The 23,262-nt window shown below is 38.1% G+C and overlaps 1 protein-coding gene across 9 annotated transcripts in view; it reads left to right on the forward strand.

Moving 5' to 3' along the window:
* Positions 1–21,363, forward strand: part of MTMR1 (myotubularin related protein 1) — a 38,398-nt gene extending 17,035 nt beyond the window's left edge. For all 9 annotated transcript variants that reach the window (XM_084212971.1, XM_084212973.1, XM_084212972.1 and 6 more), the window contains 4 exons: positions 542–634; positions 5,582–5,695; positions 7,091–7,267; positions 19,305–21,363. In XM_084212971.1, the coding sequence (XP_084069097.1) occupies positions 542–634; positions 5,582–5,695; positions 7,091–7,267; positions 19,305–19,469 (549 nt within the window). In that variant the 3' untranslated portion in view covers positions 19,470–21,363. The remainder of the gene's footprint in view (positions 1–541; positions 635–5,581; positions 5,696–7,090; positions 7,268–19,304) is intronic.
* Positions 21,364–23,262: the final 1,899 nt, after the last annotated feature.

Raw genomic sequence — 23,262 nt, forward strand, 5'->3', positions numbered from 1 at the left:
GTGGCTTTTTTATGAGAATGAGGGATTGTAGCTTATGTTATGGAGAACCAAGGAAAACAATTAAGGTTTCTAAAGTGTAAAATGGCTAGAGTTATTACTTTGATTTAAGGTTGAAGTGTTTATTTAACACATGGGTTAGTGGGGAATTAGAATAAATTGTTATGACATTCTGTGGGCTCTTACTCTTAGGATTATTTGGTAGAAATGGCATGTAGTTATGACAGGTGGATATGGAATAGCCATTTTTTCAGTTCAGTCTTAATAAATTCCTACCAGTTTCAGCCACTGGTGGAAATCAGTGACTGGCAGTATAAGATGGAGAAGCAACTGGTAGAGCTTTCCAGCTCTGCTCAACGCTGAAGGCATGTCCCTAAGTTAATATTGGGAGGCATTTTTAGTAGTTGAAAAATACAGGTTAACGTTATGGAAGACTTGCTTGTCTTGTTCACTCCTGGAACATATTTAAGAGTTCCTGAGCTTTGCAGTGTTGGGATGGTGCTGCAGGCACATCAGGCTGAAATCAGTGTGCTCTGACTTCCAGCGAGTGGGACATGGAGATGATGATCACGCGGATGCTGACAGATCTCCCATCTTCCTGCAGTTCATTGACTGTGTTTGGCAAATGACAAGGCAGGTAAGATGCTGAGGAGTGTATTTCTGTGAGGTATCAGTCTTTGTCTTTGAAACATAATTTGTGTAGGAGAACACATTCCTTTACAGAATAGTAGCATGTTTACCTGAAGTTGGTTACTCTGAGGCTGCAGAGGGAAATTTCTGTTGCAAGTGAGATACAGGGAGCTAGAGTAGAGATTTTGTCTTGAAACCAAAATACCAGGGTTTTTTTTCTGTTTAAAACAGGCTTACAAAGGGTTTGCTGTTTATATAAATAAGAGTTGGTGATGAAATAAATTATTTGTGTTGCAAGGTCACTGGTGGAGTAAATGTTTGTATGGATTTAGATTGTCCTTAAGAAAGAGAAAAATCTGGGCTGATTGTGACCAGGGGGTAGTAGAGAGTTATTTTATATAAATCTCAAATGTGAACATTTTCATCCTTATGTATACAGGACAGCATTTATACCACACAAACCTATTATTCTCTGATAAGTTTTCTTACTTCCATCACTGCTCTTACCTCTCGATCAAGGGAGATGTCTGAAATTAGTGATTCTTAAGATACCAAAATATTCAGATTCTCATTTTTGTTTTGAAATGCTAAGTTATTGAATGGATTTAGTCTTCGTTTTCCTTATTTGTGCCTCCATGAGCAAAAAGCTAGGCTTTCTTTTGTAGTTTTATATTGCCATACTTTAATGGGGTTATTGAAATGGGTTGTCCACCTGAAGGCTTTATTTCCAAGTGATTTAGAAGTTCTTGGTGCTTGAGTCCTTTGGTTTTTACCTTCCCCTTTATCTTTTCTTTTTTCTTCTTTCCTTTTTTTTACCTTCTTGAAGCCTAACATGGGTCTGTGCTTTTATGGTAAAAGCTGTTATACTGAACTCTCTGTAGTATGTGATTTGTTTTGAAGGGAGGAGGGTAACAGTCTGGTTCCATATGATCATTGCACTCCCAGATCTCTTACCTTAGTCTTCTTGTTCTGAGCACAGTTCTTAAAACTTACATCATAGTTTCCAAAACTTGTATTCAAAACAGTCATCTTTATGAAAGTTCCCTGCTGTTCTACTGGGCCCTTGTCCAGGGGGTCTTGTAGACTTTCTGTGTTTCTATATTTCAGCATTTATGTGCTGTTTAGTATGGCTGGAGAAAATGAATGAAAAATTCTGTCCCTATTTCAGAGGAAAGCTAGTAACAATAGCAAAGAGGAGCTGTTCTAAACACCTGGTAGGAACAAAAGTCCTTTGGGGAGATCCTTAATTGGGAGCAGCCTCTTCTCTTTTTGTGATCTCCCTTGCTGCCTCCTATTTCTTGCTATAAACAGTTTAGTTGCCTCTAGTTTAAAAAAGAGAAAGGGATGGGGGCAGAGGGGGAATCTTTGAAACATTTTGCCAATACCACATCTGTTCAAAACCTGGATCCAAAAATTGTTCTGAAATTGATGAACAGCAGTGACATTGAAAAATCATAAATGTTGCACTGGAAAAAAAATAGAAAAAGTTATTCTTGAACAGTTCTTGCCCACTTATTTTAATTTTTCAGTTGACTTGTACACTTAGAGAATAGATGTGAAGACTGTGATTACCGTGACACCGACCTTTGAAAAACAGGATTCTGTTTTATCATTGTGTAAATCATTTGCTCATAAAACAGTGATAGTTTTGTGCTTTAGAATTCATGGTAAACATATGTGAAATGTTTCAAAGCTTAAGTAAGTGTTAATGACTGGAGGGTGTAAGGGCTCTGGTGTGGGCATGGGCTAAAAGCAACCAAATAGGCTCTTTTGGGGTCTAAGAGTTACATTTTCAAAACAGTCACCTTTAAACAGTGAGAATCTCGAACTTCCCACTAAGATACAAATTTCCAGATAGCTTCAGACAATGAAATTTAGGCCTTGACAGCCTTATATTTTCCCTTGGGTTTATGGTCTTCATGACAAAAATAAAATAACAGAGAACTTGAGAGAAGTACATTGACATCAGATTTTAATAAAAAACTTCATGGTGAAGTGATTTCCCTCCTCTGTTAGTAAATTCTGGTGATACTGAGTAGCAGATGTCAGACTGGAAAGGCCACATGTGAACTGATGAGATACTGATGCCTGGTTAAAAATGAAACAGAACTGTAAAATTTGCATTAGCCCTGCAGTTTAACTTCTTACCTTTCATGCACAGAACCCTCACAGGAGGAAGGTCTGCAGAAAGTCAGCAGAAAGTTTCATCCTGTTTGTTACTGGGTGTCAGCTGTTGCTGTAGATGCATTTTTCACTGGATTCAGCAGTGCACTGTTCCTCTGCCTAGTGTTCAGTTAACCATTGTTGTCCATTGCACAGTTCTGCCAAGTGTTTCAGTGTTACTGTAGTACAGAACAAGTTCATTGATTAAAAAGCAAGTGTATTTTGTAAGTCTTTGAATCAAATGCTACTTCTCACCTTCAGACTTAAACAAGATAATTTCTTTTTTTAAATGCCACTTTAAAAAAAAAAGAAAACAACAACTCCTGCAGCAACAAGTGGGAGATTTTAATGACTGTGTGTTTTCTCATAATTAGTGGATTTGAGAAGAAGTAAATTTCCATTTGGGGAATTTTTCCACCTGAATCTTCAAGCAGACGCTAATAGGCTTGGAACTACAGAGAAAGGCATTTTTAGGTCAGTGATTTTTCAGCAGCAGTAATAGAAGCTCTACAGTCTTGATAACATCAGCTCCAACAGTACAACTCTTGTATCCAAAGACTGGGTTTCAATAAAGTGCTATCACTTATTAATAAACTAGTTGGAGAGCAAGCACTGATGTATGGAATTTTGAATATGCTTCACTGGATTGGAATAGTGGCCATGTCGGCCTCCTTCTGATTAGGATGGACCTGTCACAACACAGAACCCTGATGTGACAAGGCTCATTAAATGCTTTCAGTTAAAGAGAGTCCCTCTAGGAGACACTTTGTCTTCAAAGTTTTTTCCAAATATCATTTTGATGCTTTGCAAATTATTTTTGCTCTCTGTATCTGATTGCTGCTTTGGGTTGGACGCAGCAGGCTGAGATCTGAGACCCAGTGAATTTTCTCCTGACTTGGTTCAGCACACCTGCTTGTCAAGTTCTGTTCATACTTCCTTAGAGTAATAGCTGTGTTTTTAACATCATTGTTTTGTAATTAAGTTTTGGCATGATTTCCTAGAGAGAAGGAAGTTCAGAAGTAGTTAACTTATGAACATGACTGAAAAAGAGATTTTGATAATCTTAGTTTCCTCTATGCCTTATGAAAACAAATGGTGAGGAGGTTGAAAACAACCCATGTTTTGCAAGAGAAGCCCCAGTGTGAGCGCACTGTGCTGGTGAACAGTGCACAATCTGTAGCAGAGTCATAAGAAGGCTCCCGTTCATTTTCTGTGTCATGGTGCTGATAATCTCCTTACTCAAAATTTTCAGTCAAAAGGTGGTATGTATTAGCTTGAGAAGTCTTGGAAAGAAAATGCTTTTGCAATTTTTGTCTTAGATCGATCTTTTTTATGAAACATTGTTTAAAACGTAGCTCTTTCTGGGTTTAATACAAGCACACCTCTTGTGTGTTATTCATCTCTTTACTTTCAACATGAATAAACATTTGCCCTTCATAAATCACAGCTGACACTGAAGAGGAATTTCTGGATCATCTAGTTCACCCACAGTCCCAATTGCTGTTATTCCTCCTAACTATAGGAGTCATCTTCATTTTAAGTAGCTCTTGAGTCACTCACCAAGGTATCCAGTGTTCTTTAGTGGCACAAAACAGAAACCAATCCTCTTAAGACTGTGCTTTCTGCACATCTGAAATACTGACTTAAGATTTCTCCATATAGCAGGAAATTCTGCCTTGCAAATCTAAAACTTTGTCTTTTAGACTTCTGTCAAGATGTGCTCTTTTAGAGGGAATGCACAAAGTTTGTTTCATTTGTCCTGAACATTATTCTCTTATTACATGCTCTTTATTGTTAATGAGAAAAATACTACCTCTTAAGTTTTCCTTAAGTCTTCTCAATTTGTTATTCTTCTCAATTTGTTATTCTTCTAAATGTCTATCATTCCATGTCTGTATTTGCTACCCTTGTCATCCTGGACACAAAGTTATTTTGGCACATCAGGCAGTTGCCACAGGTAGTCTTACCATAAAATCTGATTGAAGAAAGACTTCTTCCATCTGAATGGGCAGCAGCCCACGAATTTTGTAGTAATTTCTTCCTTTATGAATTTTTAGACCTCTACAGATTAGGAGAAACATTTTCAGATTTCTGACTGTTTGTCTTATATCAAGTAACTTGTGCTTGTGAATAAAATACCTAATGGTGCTCAGGGGAATAAGAGTTCTTTCATTTCAGATGTACAGGATTTACTTTCCCATACAGAAGAAGAGGGATTAAAGGCTTATTATATATAGCTGATGGTAAACTCAGGGTGAAATGGAGAAAAGTAACTTACTTGAGTAGAAAGTGAAAGAAAAGTTTTAATGAAATGTTAAGTACAATGTATATGTAGTAGTCTTTATTATTCAATACATTGCATGTTGAAATAGGAAATAAAACTCTTAAATGCCATTATCTTATTTTTCCTTTTTTTTTTTTTCCCAGAATGTTTTCTTGTTCTGTAATAAGAGATATAAAGTATATGTTTAAGAGTGCTTGGGGTAGAACAGAACACTGTTAGAGCTTCTTAAAATGGATTGCTTTATATCATTAGTTTCACATCAGCTAATGTTTGTATTCTGGTATACTTGGATAATTAATGTAAAGTATAGCTCTGAGAAGTATTTGTAGAGAAGTACATAGGTGAAGTGGATTATTGAAGTGGGAGTTACTGAAATTGCTGAGTTTTCCTGCAAATAATCCCTAAATAGGACAAAAATCTCACCTGGATTATTTGGTTGCTTCTTATGTCTGGTTTTCTTCCTTTCTACACTGCTTAAAGTAATTTTACCCTTTTTTTTAATATCAGTTTCCTGCAGCATTTGAATTCAATGAGTTATTTTTGATCACCATTCTGGATCACCTTTATAGTTGTCTCTTCGGAACTTTCTTATGCAACTGTGAAAAAGAGAGATTAAAAGAGGTAAATAATTAGTATAATGCACATTCTTGGCTTTCTGATTTTTATATTAAAATGCATAGAAAATTACCTAAGATTGTCTGAGCTGTATATATTAAATATATTTGTCACATAGTCTTAAAAAATGGTGCAGACATTAAATTTCATAGTATGAGAAATATATACTTAATGCCATTCTATTAAATGAGGCAGCATTTAGGTTTCTTTAGTTATCATCTGTCTGTGGCGTTGAGGGTTTTTAGTAAGTCTTCTTGCAGGTATTTGTAGCAAAAATACAAAATTTTAAACAATAGTAATTATCAAATAATATTAGCATTTCTTTCACTATTTCTGAAGGAACTCCTATGGATGATGTGGCAGGTTACTATAGGAGATAACTGGATGGAACTTGTGATTGAGGACTACAGAAATTAAAATTATCTAAATGAATGAAGTTAGGATTCAATGAAAGATGGTGTTTGTGAAGAAAAACTAAAAGTTTGTTGCTATTCCAAGTGCTCTTGTGGCTTTGTTGTTTTTACTGTCTCATTTTTTCGAGCAAGTTACAATTCCTTGTCATATTTAGTTCTACATTTTTTTTTTTAATATGCCTCTACTGCTTCTGTAGGGGAAAAGTTGCATGTAAATACCACAAGATGGAGCTGAATAACATGTTCTCAGCAAATGCAGGGTTTCCAGACAGCTTTCTTTCATAAATAAATAGTCAGATGCAATTCGCAATAGAGAAATGCAATTCAAGACACAGTGGTAGTAGAAACACATGCTTTACAACACTGAAGGAGTTTATATTTTCAAGATTAATCTGATGTAAGTTCAGATTTCCAATCTTTGATCTAACCATTATTATGCTGATTAAATTTAGAATAATACAACCCTCAGAAGTGCAAATAAAAGTACAAATATGTCAGTTTAAAGCATAACATCAATTATTTGTTAGGAGCAAATAGTATGAGTGAGAAGCTTGAAAAATTATTTTTCACAGACACTGTTTTGGATCTTCCAAACTCCTGTCTCTTCACTGATATTCCTGTTAAAGCTAATCTTTTGAGTTTAGTTGCTCAGTGTGTAAGCATGTATTTAAGTAGCTGTATATATTGCTATAAATTATGAGCAGTACAGGTTGCTTTTGCTCAACTAGACTTCAGTGTCTCTGAAAATAGTATGGCTAAATCTCCTTTCTCTATTGGCCTTGGACCAAAATAAGTGTTCAGATGTTTTGCTAAAGTTTTAAGGCTGTTCACTGATCAGCTACCGGAAGTGTTCTCAGCCTGCATGTAATTTTCTAGTAGATAAGGCAAAATTCTGACATTATTATTATTGATATGTAGATATTAACATAATATTTTTAAATTTTGCAATCCACATCATTAATTTTTTGTTATAACTTTTTTCAATCAGGAGGTGAGCACAAAGACTGTATCTCTGTGGTCCTATATAAACAGCCAGTTAGAGGAATTCACAAATCCCTTCTATGTAAACTATGAAAACCACGTCCTGTATCCTGTTGCCAGTCTGAACCATTTGGAGCTGTGGGTGAACTACTACATCAGGTGGAACCCCAGGATGCGGCCTCAGGTATGAGCTCTCTCTCACATGTCTTCATGTTTTACTGAAGGTCACAGAGATTAAGAGAAATTATTATTTTTCCTAATGTCAAATGCAGCCTTTAATACAAAAGTGCTCATCTGTTGCACGTATTTCAGCTGATAGGGAAAAAGGTGTTTGTCATGAAGATAATGCAGGATGTGGTCAAACTTGAAAAAAAGATGTTTTCCCTTTTCTACAGTCATAAACTAGGGAGTTACAGTATCACTGTATTGGCTTGTAATGATTAACAGTCTTTTTTTGTCAGAAGATTAATTTATAATGCTTTTATAATACTTTGTAACACATTTTAGTACTTTTATTGCCTTAACCTTCTCCTAGTTTTTGTGTACCTTTGTTTTTAATCATGTTTTGCCCTTTCCCCAGCCCTGACATAGATTACAGCAGCAGTTTCTGAAAGAACTGGACTATACCAACTCATTTTGCAGGCTCTCTAAACTAAGCATCCCATGGATGCTTGTTTTCAATTGACTTTTATAGTTTTAAGCTGGCATACTAAAGATTAAACACTCCCTATACATGCTCCTTGATTCATCCAGTATTTGTTCTTATAAGTAATGTCTGCTATTCAGATAAATCTCTAAATCTCATCAGACAAATGCTCCATATGTTCTCATGCTTAGAAGTCTGAAGAAAGAACATTCAGATTGTGTCACAACCATAATATATCTGAGTGTGCTACGCCATCTCTTTATTAAGGTAACATTCCAAGGTACCTCCAAGCAGATTATGATAAATTACCTGTATTAAGTGATTGCTCAAAAGGTGCTTTCATCTTCTAGCAGTTAGAATGAGATGCGAGTTTCAGATTTATTAGACATCCACAAGTCAGAGGCTGTTGTAAAAGATATTTTTCCAAGGTAAGTTTCAAGGCCACTACACTGGTAGAAGTCCAGGTTTCTGAGAAATACCTTTTAAGGACCTGGAAAAGTCTGGATTGCTTGCTTTTCTCATTGAGGGGTTTCCTCTGAGCTGCTTTGTTTCTCTTACTTGTTAAAATTTTGAATGATGGTGTATTTTATGTTATATAATTTTCATGTGAAATTGTCAGCTGCTTTTTAGCAAAATGCCATCTTTCCTTCAGCCTGTTTGCTGAATTCCATTTGGGTGCTGTTTGCACTAGCTGCAGTAGTGTTGGTTTATGACTTGTATTTGATTAAGATCTCCAGGCCCTGAGAGCAAGCAGGCTTTGTGAACCACATGAAAGCCAGTCCTGGTCCAAAAGAGGGAGGGTGGGGAAGAGATGACATAATGAGGAAATACCAGAGCTGTCATCTCTTAGTGAAAGCTCTGCTCACTGCTGAGTGCTCTGCCTGCTTCTCTGGGAGATGCTCCTCAGTCACTCTGGCACATGAGATTCATTCACTTGAGAGAGCAGGTCCCTCCATCAGGAGCTGAAGGGAACAAAATGTGCTGGTCCTGGTAACTGCCTTAACTTTCCTGCCACCTGTTTTTCTTTAAGTACTTAAAAAGTGTTTCACCTTTTTTAGTTCTGCCACGTAAGGTTTGTCATGGTACATCATCCCTTTCTTCTTGTCTCTGGCCTGAACTTATGTTTATGACCAACATTTGAGAGGGTTTCAAATCTACTTGGATAAATTAGCAGCAGAAATGACAATATTTTATTGCAGAATTGCATTTGCCAGTCTAATTATGAAAGCACAAACTCATACAAGCAAGTAAATAGTTTCTGCAATCACAGAATATACTAAGTGCAATAAGAATATATTAATCACAATATACTAAGTTTGCTTTCCCCTGTGTTTGCATTGTCTGTTGTCACACCCTGTCAACCAATTCAGTAACATTCAGATGTATTCAGTGACAGAAAAAAAGGCAATGACCCTTGTGACACCCAGCAGGTCTTCACTTATCTTCAGTAAAAAAAGTTCTTAATCAGTGGATTTATTAAAATAATGGGCATCCCTGCCTACTGATAAAAGGTGATTTTGTTGAATACCTTTTAATGTGTTCTCTTGATTTTCAACTAAATATAAGAGAAAATTAAATATTTAACATGAATAAGTTCTCTGATGATTAGTTCAAGGCAACCTTTTACTGTTTTATCAGCTGAAAAAGCATCTTTAGAAAACTAAACCATGTGTATTGTTTTTGAGGTGCTCACCAAAAAGGAGAAAAAGCCCAACAGGTGAATTTAAGGGAAGATGAATAATAGTACTTTGAATATAATCAGAATGGATCTTTGATACCTGTTTTGAACCAACTTGGTGTTATGGGAGAGAAATCTCGTAGGAGCAGAAGGGCAGGTTTTGGTTGGAGGCAGTATTTTAGGTTTTCTCATTTCCACTTGATTTTCAAATGGACTGAGAGAAGTTTCATTGCACTTCATTGCCTTTTCTATTGGAAATGAGCATATATGACCTGTAATTTTTTTTTTTTTAATTTGAAAATTACTGAATGCTAACTTGATACAGCAATTTATTTGTTTTTGTATTATTGTATTCTGTCTTTAAATATCTCTGTCTCAACCTTTACCAATGTGGTACAGCCTGAGCATATTCTTCAATGCTCTAGGACATACAGAGTTTAGCATCATTCTTATGTTCCATAAAGATTGCTTAGAATGATATAACTTCAGTTCTGTCTGAGCTTTGTGGAAGCTTGAGATGGTGGTTTTGATCATGTTTATTTGCATCAAGAGCCCTGTTTATCTTGTATTGCAGTAGATCTTGTGCACTTAAGGACACACAGCCTCTTTCCATAGGGTTCAAAGCTCAGAAGTCTGAGAACTGAACACTGTGGAAAATTCTAGGTTAAATGTGGACATTTTTTGTTGCTAAATTGTGCTTCAACAAGGTCATTCTAATTTTTAAGTGAAATAAAAAGTTTTTTGGTTTGAGTTTGGAGGTGTTGCATCATTATTGGCTTCTTGTCCTAAGAAAATTAGATAGATGTAAGTTCTGTCTTGAGTTCATTGATGGAGCAGACCTTTTTCAGATTTGCCCTTTCTTTGAGTTGGAGAAATGTGTATTTGTATGTGACATGTGGAAGTGAAGCTTTTCCATTCTGTCATGCAGAAGTGTGGGATCTGTGGGTATGGCCTTACAGATGATCCTGCTAGTCTGGAATACATTAGATACTATGACAATTGTGAATTTTTTCAGTTGATATATATTTTTCCCTTTTCTATGTAGTCATTTCATCCTCTTCTTGACACTGATTAGAGAGTTTTGGCTGCCAGATATCATTAGGTATCTCTGGGCATCTCTGGAATGTGGGGAGGACACAACAATGAATGATCTCTGCAGGGGCAGTAGTTTTGAACTAACATACCCTATTATTCATATATGCAGAGCATGAGTAAAAGTTTCAAGTCAAGCTGTGAGAGGCAAGGAAAATAATGCGTTTTAGTCACCAAACTTTGCACAGTCCATTAGGATGTGTTTTGTTCTTTTTATGCTTTCTTGGAAATTATGTTTTAACCCTTGGAGGACAGGGCTTAGTTTAATTTAAAAGTTTCATGTGGGTTTTTTTCTTTTTCTTCAAACTCTGTTCTGTAAATTTGGCCACAGTGCTCATGTTGAAACCATAGAAATCCCTGTAATTTTTCAAATTCATTATTTTCTTCATGTGTGTGGACTGTCATCCAGAGTGAAAGGCTAGCACCATCTATCACGTAGAAATTCAATTCAGCTTCTGTGATGGGATCATCTGCTAAAGGCAATCTCAAAACTTCTGTGCAAGAATCAGGAAATTCCATTGACTTGTTAGCAGCTCACTTAAAGATGTGAAAGGGAGAGGTAGGAATAGGTAAAGCTGTTTGTTCAGTATATACAGAAATGACTGTAAACTATATAAATAGCTTACAATTGCTGCTTTTATTTGATGCTATTGCCAGAGGATTTGATGTGTTGAACAGTTGAGCAATCAGATGTTAGCTGTGCTTCAATGTCAATAAACACAGAATATTGTACAGTGAAAACAACAAATAAGATCCTGAGTGTCACTGGGAAAATTGCTGACAATAAACTGGAAAACATAATTACTGCAATGCTTTATCCTGCATGTAATAGGATAATGTGTAACTTCCTGCATGTAACTTACTGTCTGGCACATGGAGTGTTCATGTACTTATCCCTGCCTTCAGTCACACTGCCTGGCGTGTTCCCCTCCAAGCAAGTTGCCATTGGGATATTTTTGAAAGTCCACACGTTTGATTTACCACCATTTTGTGGCAGGACAGAGTTATCACACAGCTCTGGAACTGTTTGGCATTGCTGGTCCTGAGTCCCTCTTTTTGAATGAAAGAGTGGGGCAGGAGGTGTCAGGAGGAGGAATTGCCTTGTGGCTTAGACAGCAGCTGGGTGTTACCTTAGCCAAGCAGATTTCATCCCTGCAATTAACAAAGTTTCTTCTGAGATGAGGCAGGTTTTGGCCAGTACTTGGTGGTTTCTCTCTAGTTAGAATGTCAAGTAAAGATTTCCAGAGTCTAGTTTACTGCAGATAATTTTCATCTATAGATGAAAGTCTCAGTATTCAATCAGTATGGAATAAAATAGAGACTAACTGCTTATCCTGGATGCTGAAAGAAACTGTAGTTACCTAAGAAAAAGAAATCAGCTCCTATAGTGAGCATCAGAATGTGCACAGAATGGGACAAGCTAGTACTATGCAAATAATCTTCATTTTTGGGAATTTCTAACACATTCTGAGGGGCAAGCACTCCATTTCTCTCATGTCTCAGATGTCTAAATCTAAGTGGGCTGTAGGTTTTAACAAGCAATGGCATCAGCTTGTAGCATGTGCAGTTTCCTGAGTCTGGAAATCTGTGAGTTCCAGTTCCCACCTGGTAGCTGTGGGGAAATTATGAATTTTGCTATCCAAAATTCATAATTTCTGTCCTTGCTTTTCCAGGAGACCAGGGCTTTTTCTTTGATCTCTCAGGAGCAAGAAGTGTAGAAGTATTGACTATTATTGAAAATTGCTGTCTTCATCATTTGAGATTGCCTTTTGCTACAGGTGTCCTGTTAACTAGGCTGTCAGAGTTCCACTTCTTCACAGAGAGGAACAAAAAGCTCAAGTGAAAGATATTGTTGTCTTTCCAAAGCACAGAGTAGGTTTTTGGAAAACTGACAGTCTTAAGCTGAGCAATGAATTTAAAATAACCATTTTCTTCTGCAGCTTTTCTTCCCTGTTGCTAAAAGAGATAAAGTGTGCTCACTGAACAAGGCAAAATGCATTCACTGTTGAACAATTTTCATGTGAATGGTTGTCCTTGAGCTCATAGAGTAACACACAGTAGATATCCATCCAATTAAGACTTGCTGGTACTAAAAGGGAGTAACTATTATAATTTCTCTTTTATCCATCCCTGTGTTGACAAATTTTGCTACCCAAAAGCACTTCAGGATCCTGAAGGATTCCTTGGGAATGAAAACCTGAAAATCAATACTGAAAGTGAACTGTAGTAATTCTGTGAAGAGGAAGGCTTTCTGAGGAAATGAAGCTGTCTTATGTCTAGATGATTTTTATGTGGGAGGTAGTATGTATATGGTATAGCATAACTATAGTTTCTCTAGTGGGCATAGTTTAAAAATAAAACACTTTATTTTTCCTCAAATCCTTCCCCAGCAGGAATAATGCATCCTGACTGTGGAGTGGCATGTGCTCAGCATTACACTGCACCAGGTTCTGCTTTTGATATATGTGGATAATTCAGTTTAAAAAATGGTTTCATATCAATGGTATTTTTAGTAATAAAGAATGTTTTTAGCAGTGTTGTCAATATTTTCCTGCTTAGTGTAGGCAGTAGGTACCCTACTGTTAAGGTGGAGGAAAAGTACCTGCTTTGGAATGAAATAGGCAGCAAAGGAAGCTAAAGGAGGAAAACAATCACCACCCATTTTAACTGGTTACTTTGCAGAAACCTACAATCACTTCTTCCTTAGTGAAGAATGTCACTTGGCTCACTCCATTTTGGCAGCATTTTGCTGCTTTTTACTGGTTGGGAATGGGGTTTTCAGATATTGCAGGTATCATTAGTAGTGTGAGAATCATGTCATGCCTTCCAGGGCAAAGAGACTGCAGGTACCAGACAGGAGGGACTCCTTGGGGTGATGGAGAAAGTGGGAAGGGAAGGGAAGGGAAGGGAAGGGAAGGGAAGGGAAGGGAAGGGAAGGGAAGGGAAGGGAAGGGAAGGGAAGGGAAGGGAAGGGAAGGGAAGGGAAGGGAAGGGAAGGGAAGGGAAGGGAAGGGAAGGGAAGGGAAGGGAAGGGAAGGGGAAAGAACCAAGTAACAGAGAAGAATTGCAGAAATTGAAGGTAGCTACAGGTGAAGGTTGTATGAGTAAGGAATCAGGTCCTATGTTGAATTGTGGCTTGGTAGAGAGAAGTTGAACTAAAAACTTAGAGAAATGTTAAAATGGGAAGAAACAGGAAAAAATGTAAGTAAAATCTTCCTGGTGAGCTGAATATTCTTTTTACTTTCTGTTTACAAAAAAAAAAAAAAAAAAAAAAAAAGTTCCTTAAGATTACTCAGTGAAAGAGAGGTAATGGAATAAAACTAGGGATTTGAATGTGATGGTACAAAATTTGGTTAGGGCTTAAAGCCAAACAGAAAGATGCCAGAATTGTGGACAACAGGGAGAAGTCTATAAAACTTATATTTAATGCTGAGGGTATTGCTCAGGACAAGTAAAAGGACTTGGGGCACAGGGTTTGAGTAAGTGGTGGGAAAAATTATTTATGAGGTAGGGGAGCAGCATGTAGTCTGACTTCCTGAGTCAATATTATAGTAACAATTTAAAAATCTAAAAAAACCCTCACAAAATGAAAAAAAAAAATGGGGGGGGGGGGGGGGGGTGGGAAGAAAACAAAAAAGCCCCAAAACTGAAAAGTCTTTTTGAAGTGTTGTGGGTAGATTCTTCTGCAGCTTTTACTGGGCCAACTTTTTGGTTAATGCCTGGAGTGAGGTCAGACTTCCCAAGGATCCAGGCCCTTCTCCCCCCTCCTTAGTGCTGCTGGCAAACTCCATATTCTTGTCCCTGTTTGCTTCTGTCACTACCTGTATTAGATGCAAGTGCCAAATTTGTTTTGGGGTGAGCAGCTTCTAACTGTTGATAATAAATTTTATATGACTAGAGAAATCTATTTCTATTTCTTGTAAATAATACATGGCAGATTTTTTTTATGACGTTTACCCTCTAAAAACCATTAAAAGGAATGTAGTACATTCACCTTTATGTTTCTACTTCATTTTTACTGGACTATTGTGTTAAATCACAGAAATGAAATGTACTGTTTTTCAGCACATTGAGATAATAGTTTAAATAGCACATGAAAAACATCCTGAAGAGCAATGGCCCTGGAAGTTTTCCAGCCCAGCCAAGCTGTAGATGCACTGCTGGGTAGAGTTTCATCTGTGTAGGCTCCTCTCATGCAGCAGAAATAGTTCTGTGCTTTTAGCTGGGTTATGGACAGAAATGATGGCTGTAGAAGCTGTGTTGCCTGGCAGCATCACTGTGGGGACACTGGTGGGACAAAGGAAAGGATGCATACTCTGCTGAAAATCTGTGGACTAGAGCAGCAAAAATATGTTGAATGCAGCTGGGTGATAGGTCCAGAGTCATCTTTTGAGCTTCCACTCCTAATTGAGAGGCAGAATGAGAGAGTAGAAAACAGTACAGCTGCTGTCAGCTTCCCAACAAATTCATCTCAGGCAAACCAATTACGTGATTTCTTAACAAGACAGTAATAAAAGCTTGCCTTGGAGATGCTACTTGTGCTGTGCAAGTACACAGTTCTAGGGTTAAAGTGGTAACAAGATCTTGTAATAAACAATCTTCTTCAAACTTCTTGTTCCTTACAGAATCTGTCACTCTTCCACTTCCTTTCATTCTAAACAGTGGCAGAGTGAAGGAGAGCCTCGTTCACAGCAAGCCATTACAGGTGTTATTGTGAAGGTTGTTGGACCCATTTCCTTCTGAAGAAGGTTTAATTGAGAGAGGAAGCTCGTGATGAAATAGAACAGGGTGAAGTGACAAAAATGGAGATGCTTATCTGTAAGAATTTGTGCAGGATGGTTTGAGGATACACTGACAGCAGCAGGTCTCCCTGGGAATAAGTCTTTAGGAAGTGTGGAAATGAACTGACTTTTTAATTTTAATGTTTTTCATGACAGAATTTAATTCATGATGTTTCATCTTTTTACTCTTCTTCCTGAATCCTTGTGCCAGGCTGCTTTTCAGGTCTCTTTGTAGGAACTTCTGTGGTACTTCAACTGCCTACACCACCTTTTCCTTACCCCATGATAATGTAATTTGAACATGAACCTTTATTAGTAAAAAATCAGCTGTTGTTAGCTGCTTGAAAATTGAGCTGCTTGTAATTTTTCTAGACTGAATTTGGCATGTTATTTCATGAAATTGAAGTGTGCATTGGAAGCTTAATATGTGAAACCTATTTCTGGAATTTTATTGTTTATTGTGTGCATCTACATGATGCTGTGTTAATGGTAATCAAAAAGAATCTTTTCCTGGGGAAGGCATCACATCAGAAAACCTTTCTGTTGTGTTTACATTACCAGATGAAATGGCATGATGATATTCATGTGGAACTGTCCTGCAGTCTTTAAATCTAACATGCCCTTACTGAAAGATGGCCAATATTTTGAAGGTGACCCCTTTTTTTCCCTACTGTAAGACCCTACTCTGCCTTGCTCACAGCTTAGCTGGGCTCTAATGGTTTGTATTGAGTCCCCAAGTTTGTGTGTCTGACTGAATTGTTTTGTAAAATATAATCCAAGAAGGCTCAGTTTCTTATGAGAATGTGACTAAGAAAAATGTTTTCCAAATGAAAATATTGGGAAACTTACAGGACTTCTGTTGGGGCAAGGGGCTGTTTTTCTATAAATGCTCCATCTCTAGGGAAAACATGAGGTGTTAGTGGGATTATATTTCAGAAACTGTCCCGCTCATATCCTGGAAAAAGTTCCTCCAATTTGGAGGTCTGAGGCTGGAATAATCTCAGTGAATTCTCAAGAACTGAGAATAAATCAAAAGGCCTGAGAGATGGATTTTATACAGAGTGTATGAGAGAGTTGTGTCTAGCAGGGAATAGGAGCTAGGAGTGAATAATGCTCCAGGTGCTGGAGGTGTTGGCTTTCTGTTCAACCCGTGGAACAGAGTCTGGGAAAGTAGGCTGGAGGGGACATGGCTGCAGGCTGAGAAAGAATTGTCCCCTGAGAGAAATGACATTTCTCCCTGCCTTTGCCACAGGATTCCTCTGTTGTAAGGGAGCTCACCTGGAACAGGATGGTCCCTTTTTTTGTCCTTATTTACTGGGTGTCTTGCTTGATACCCACATGCCCCAGCTGCAGAATTCCCAAGTTCTCTGTTAAATTAGGAGGTGCTGGCTTCAGATCTTTGTTTGTAAAAGTGAAGTGTTAATACTCCCATACCTCATTAGGGTGCTGCAGAAATAAATTTGTTTCTTGACATGAGATGAAAGTACAGAAAAAGGAACTTTAGCATTTTAAATTCAGAACAATAAATAAAAGATGAGGTCAGACACTGCAAAGAAAACTAAATATTGAATAACTTTTCATTAATTAAGTAGCATCAGCCTGTGCACCGAGTAAATGAGGAATACAAGGGGGAAGCTAGTATTTTAATATTTATTTGACCAATGATTTTATACAGATGTACAGGAAGGCTGAATTGAGGTTGAAGAAGTAATCTTCATTCTGACACCTCCTAATTCTTTGAGAGCGTAATTTTGCAATCTTAATGTTGAAGAGTTTTGTGTGTGAGTTGAATATACAGAGGCTTTTTAAATGTTATTATTGTTATTTAGCTAATTTATTGAAAGGCAGCTCTGCTCTTCAGGATGGACCTGTGGGGAGAACAGCACTTGCGTCAAGGTTGGAGCGTGAGCCTGTTGAATTAGGCTCTGGGCATGCAGAGGGACTGAGAGGTGCAGCCACACTTTCCTTCCTCAAAGCACTTTGCAGAGCATGGCAAGTCCTGCAGCAGCTTTTGTGTGGTCTATCCTGGAACGATTTGTAGTAGGTTCCCCAAAAGCCAGTTTTGTGGAGCTGCTGTTTGAGAGTGTGTGAGCTCTGCAGTGAACCCAGCAGCTGATGGCCCTGTGAAATCTGGCCTGGTTCACTGAGTCATGGTTAAGCTGTGCAGAAATCAATGACTCCCATGACCCAGGGAGCCATTGTGGGACTGATGATTGCAATGGTAAATCGTTCTGTTAGGGACCTAAATGTTTCAGGAAAATGTCTTCCTGAAGAAATCTAAAGTAGGAGTCTGTGAGAAAGTGATCTTTGATTGAGAGGGAAGAATAAATACAGGGGATGCCAATTCCAGAAAATCTCAATCTTTACTAAAATTTGAAGTTTCCACAGTGTGTATTGCAGCATCCTGGACCATCTTTATCAGCAGGCTCAGTTTTGCCATGTTTGTAGGTGTTCTACTTTCTGTAGTCTACCTCAGAAAAATGAGATTGGCTTTCTGGAGTGTGTGCTTGGTGTTTGATTAGTGAAGGAGATCTGTAGATTTGTGGCCTCGCTTGCTGAAGAGTTTGTATAGAGGATAGAGGGTAAAACTGCAAAAGAGGGAATTCATTGCACAGTGAGGGCAGGGCTCCAGGGTCACTGGGAACTGGTGGTGTGCAGCTATTGTTCTGCTGAAGACTCTGAAAGTTACACTTCTAAAATTGCTGTAGATGACATGCTGGATGAATTGATGACTCCCAGGGTACTGGGAGCAGCACTTTCTCAATACACTGAAGTTTCTGTTCACAGGCTAAGCCACAAACAAGAAAAAACCATATGGCCAAAAAATTGTAGACCTAAAAAGACCTTTGGTACTATTTCATTGTTTTAAGTTAGAACAAGAGTTAAAAATTAAATGGTGTCTTTCTGCATTTGATACTGAAAATATCAATATCAAATGCGTGGAAAAAGCAGGAATTCACAAAAATGTAAGTTGTGACTCGGTTGCATATTGATAGCAAGAAAAACCCTTTCTGGTTTTTGCTGTTTCCTTCTCATGGCACCACGTGCAGGTGGCAGGCTCAGGTGTGCATCCCAGCTTTAACAGTCACTGCTCATCAGTGGGAACTGATGGTGGGAGAATGCAGTTCCCTGGAGCCTGGCATTCCAGAAGCCCAGGGTATAAATTACTCATCTAACAATCCATAGGTCTCCCAGTGCTGCATTTCCCCATGATGGTTGTGTCGGGTGCAATTAAATTCTTTTCCCCTCTTGCTCTTTCCAAAAGCTATAAACAATTAGAGTTTGTACAGGATAAAATAAATTTAAAGCAACTTACAGTAAAACTTTATTTCCCTTGTTGTGGAATTTGGAAGAGGGGGATGGTTCTCTCTGCTCGTCTGAGATAACAAATCCAGCTGCAAAATCCAGTATGGCTTGAATCTTCCTTTGGCCACAATATAGTTGAATGTTTCAGATGAATATGAAAGGGCTCTGATGCAGAGTGCTGCATCTCTGATGTTTGTTGGGTAATGTCAGAAGCAGAAACCTGTACAATGCACTTCTGTGAAAGATTTATTGGAGTAAGACTCTGGGAGGTCCAGGCACCATTCACTTGGCTGCTGCACTTTTCTCACTGGAAGGGGTCAGACTCCTGGAAGGATGCCTGGTTAGAAGAGTAATGAGATGCTCCATATGGAACCAGCTTTTTTAATTCCATGTATAAAGTAAGTCCTGTCCCAACAGGCCAGAGAAATCATTCCCAGGAAAGGCATTTTAAGTTCAGCTGACAGTGGTATTGATAAGGGATACAGGTACATTTATTGGAGTATATTTAATAGGTTTCCTGCCAGTTGTGTTGTTAGAAAGGGACACTTTCCTGCAATGTTTCATTTCAAATGACTAAGAAACACCTTCCCTAAATATTGACATACCGAAATTCACCAGAGTTGAATTCCTTGTTATTGAAAGAAACAGCAGACACATTGCTGGAAAAGATAACTCACTATGAGAGCCACAGTAAGCCTTTTGTTTCTTTACTTGGCAGGTTCCAATCCACCAAAATCTTAAAGAACTGCTGGCCATCAGGACAGAGCTTCAGAAGAAGGTTGAGGATTTGCAGCGGGAAGCTGCCACACGTTCCATTTCCTCCTCCTCTGACAGAGGCTCATCTCCTTCCCATTCTGCCACACCAGTGCACACCTCTGTGTGAGTGGAGCAAAAGCCATGTGAAAAACTCAGTGTGGGGTAACACAGAGGAGGGTGAAATGCTTCTCCCATCACAAAAGGATTGCGAGTGATTAGTGATTGCAGTGATCTACATGCCTTACTCTGTGTCTGATACTATCACAATGAGGCCAAAAAGAGCTTCAGTAGATGTGATGTATTTTCTTGTTGGCAGTTCCCACATGTGTTTTGACACTCTAGCTAAGTCACCAATCGTGAAATTAAACTTTGTTTTGAGCAACTAACAATTTAACCATTCTAAAAAGGAATCCATCTGCCAAGCAGAGAGAAAAATGCCTCACACATTGTCTAGAGTACTATGCCTGGTTGAGAGAATCAGATGAAATGCCACATGATGCTTACACAGAACACAAAATGTTTTTCTGAATGGGAGCTCATTTCACTCAGTAATATATATATATATATATATTTCTATTTTTTTTTTTTTTGCTAGAGCAATTTATTTTTTTTAGGTAATGCACTTGGAAATTGATTTTAAAATAAATGTTTTCCAGTGTAGTCAGTTTTACATTTCGAACTAAATATGCCATTAAAAGTGGATGAAGTTGAGCTGGGTTTATCAAGTACACCACACTGACTTGTATGATGTAACATATTTGGTAAAGCATGTATTTTAGGGTTTTTAATGCCTTTTGTACAAGTTGAAATAAAGTCTTTTGACTGTTTAGCTTATTCTTCAGTTTCAGCCTCCTGAGCGAGGGGTAAACTTGCTCATGTCAAGGTCTTGTACAAAGTAAAAGTTTGTTTTCTAGCAAATGGTAATACTTGGGGTTGGAATGACACCCAGCTGTGTAAATTGTATAGTCTGTATAGCTCCACATTGTGAAGTGTGTTTTGTTTCTGAGTGTACACACAAAATGCAAAGCTGTGTGTGTTTATACCCATGTGTATGTGATGTTGAACATATGCATCCTCCCGTGGGTTTAACCTGTACCTTCAGAAAATGGATCCTGCCTGTCCAAACCCTTCTGAGGACCTTAACTTGCAATGACTTTGTTTGACAAAGTTTTTTGAATAATATGATATTAATTGTTTTTCTTGAAATAAAGCCTCTTGGCTTTTTGTTTTTTAAATTCCTACTAGCATTTTTTCTGCAATAATTTAACTGTGTTGACATGTTAAATATACATTCCCAACTTTCTTGCATCTCTCCCCAGAAATACTCATATTGGAGAGATTTGATTACTGTAACATTCCACCCTTTAGAAAACTACTCACTGGCATTCTTGGAAGGCCCAGAAATGGTGCATGCTGCAAATTTTCCCTGGATTGTTTTCCTGCTGTGTTTCATGAAAATCTGGTTCTTCTCCTTAGGAAACTTAAATATTGCAGCTCTGCTTTTTGACTCTTGTATTGCTCCAGGTTCTGCTGGTGGGAATTAAGCCCCATTTTTAAGAGCCAGTTGATTCTATGTGGTGATTGTGGGTTTTCCTGACTGTGAGTATTCATTTGTTGCTGCACATTTGTTCCCAGTACACAGCAGTGCTTTTCTGTGTCTCATTCTCTGCATTAACTCTACTCAGCACACAGTTAATGAGCCAGGTGAGCTGCTGAGCACCTTCCTGACTTCAGCTGCAGAGGCTGAAGTGCTGTATCCAGTCTTACATGTTTACTGTGCAGTGCAGGGTATTTCAACATGTCCTTTTTACTGTAGTGAATGCTTTTTATAATAAATATTCACCTACACAAACACAGTTTGGGAAGGCTTGCAATGTTGCATCTCTTAATCAACCTCAGGCTTTTTATAAATAGATGAAAGATGTGTTCCTGTAAAAATGGTTCTGCTGAACAGTGTGTGCCAGCAGTGAATTTTACATTGCCAAAATATGTTGAGCTGGTGTTGAATTAAACTCTTCTGTACTTCAGATTTCCTTGACATTTCTACTGTATATTAAAGTAAAGCACATTATCTCCAAAATGCAGCGCTAAAGAAAATCTTTTGAAGTTTTTCCTCTATATTTGTGCTAATAATCATAATATTTTCTCTATAACTATTGCAAAAGCGATGCCTGGGTTAGCTTGATTTTTAAAGCTTGGATTTCTAAAGCTAAACTCTGAGAATTTGGTTTTGCATAGAAGAATATCAGTTATTTCAGCTGACTGGCTGCGTATCCACCAGTTTCAGCTCAGCTCAGTGAGTCCCTGATGTGCAGGGAGAGCTCTGGGGGAGGGTCCTGCTGTCCCTTGTGTCAGCACAATGGATGTGCTTGTACACACTGAGCATGGAAATATTCAGAGGTATTCTGTAGCTCATATGAGCTAGTTAGAGCATAGCTTTACACTGAAGAGATGATTGTTGTTGTACTCACTCTGCTTCCTGATAATCAGATTTTTTTCCTATTGATTTAACAACTAATTCTGTCCTTTTTTTTTTTCTTTTTCAATAAGGCAGTATTGAACTATCTCAGGGATGAGCAGAATCCTGTTCCCTGTCTGCACCTTGGACAGAGCTATTAACTTCTGGTTCAAACACTAGATTTTCAGCTTTGGTTTTTGGTTTTGACTGCTCAGTATAAAGGGAATGTGCAAAGACAGCAAGCAGTTACATTTGGCTTGCAGGATTGTCCTATTTCAGTGGCATATGAGAGGGGGTACAACCTGAATCCAGTGTCCCAGGAGGGGATGAAGCCTTGGTAACCAGCTGACACATTTTTTGCTTGTAAAGTAAGTGAAGTGAATCATCAGCATCAGAGATTATGCCATTTTAAGTCCTGTTTCAGAGTTGAATTTACACTTCTTTCCCCTGTATAGATAAGTAATTTTTTTGCTGTTTCCTTGAAATGGAAGAAAGCTTTTAAAGCCAGTAAACACTCCTAACTGCCTGGTTCTGTTCCCTGCAGAGGCAGCCTTCTCAAGGAGTTAGAGCTTTAAACAAGAAGTGTTTCATTGCTTTCATTTTCCAAGAGAAGCTGTACTAATTCATGGGCTCTACGTAGTAACACCAAGAACATCTGGTTCTCTAAAAGCTGAAAACAAGGAATCAAGAGCTCTCATTCATCTGCACTAAGCCTCACAACAGAGGACACAGTAAAATGGGCAATTCAGGCTATTCCCCAGGTGAAACATTCATGGTAAAAAGCAAAAAGGAATGTCCATTTGCTGAGACCATATCTGCTGAACTAAGAGGGTATTGATAGCTTTCAACTGCCAGATCTTGGGTAGTTGGGAGGAAAGAGTTTAGAAACATGACTCAGAAGTTAGTTTGAAATATAAACCACCTTTTTTGACTGTGGTCAAAAATCACATTATGATACAAAGCTTAGTTTGCACTGCATGGGAGATTAATCCTACTGGGTGTGAAAATGTAAAGAAAACTGCAGGAAACCTGGGCACTGCCTTGAGTTTAGCTGCTGATGACTTGAGAGAGTGAGTGTGTGTGTGGGTGCAAACACTCCATTTCTACCATTAAAGTTTCCATAGTGGTATTTGTTTTCTCACAATCTAGTTTGGATTGGATTTTTAAATGAAGTCTTCAGTGTAGTTAGAGGTGATGTACCGTAAGGATATAGCCAAACACTTGCAGCTTACTTCCAATATATTAAAAAAAAAAAAAGTCAAGTCTAAAATGTCTTTCCAGTCAACTTGGTTTATTTGGTGTTTTCAAAGGTAGTTAAATAGTTAAATTCTGGTTTTTACCCCCATGACCCTAACAAGCACATTAACAAAATGTATTTTGTTACAGCGTAACATTCAACCTTCCTTTGGTACAGGTCACTTCTTCAGCAGCAAGGAATCTGTCCTGCTTCTAAGTTAGAACT

Source organism: Fringilla coelebs (assembly GCF_963513975.1).
Source record: "Fringilla coelebs genome assembly, chromosome: 11".
Classification (NCBI taxonomy): Eukaryota; Metazoa; Chordata; class Aves; order Passeriformes; family Fringillidae; genus Fringilla; species Fringilla coelebs.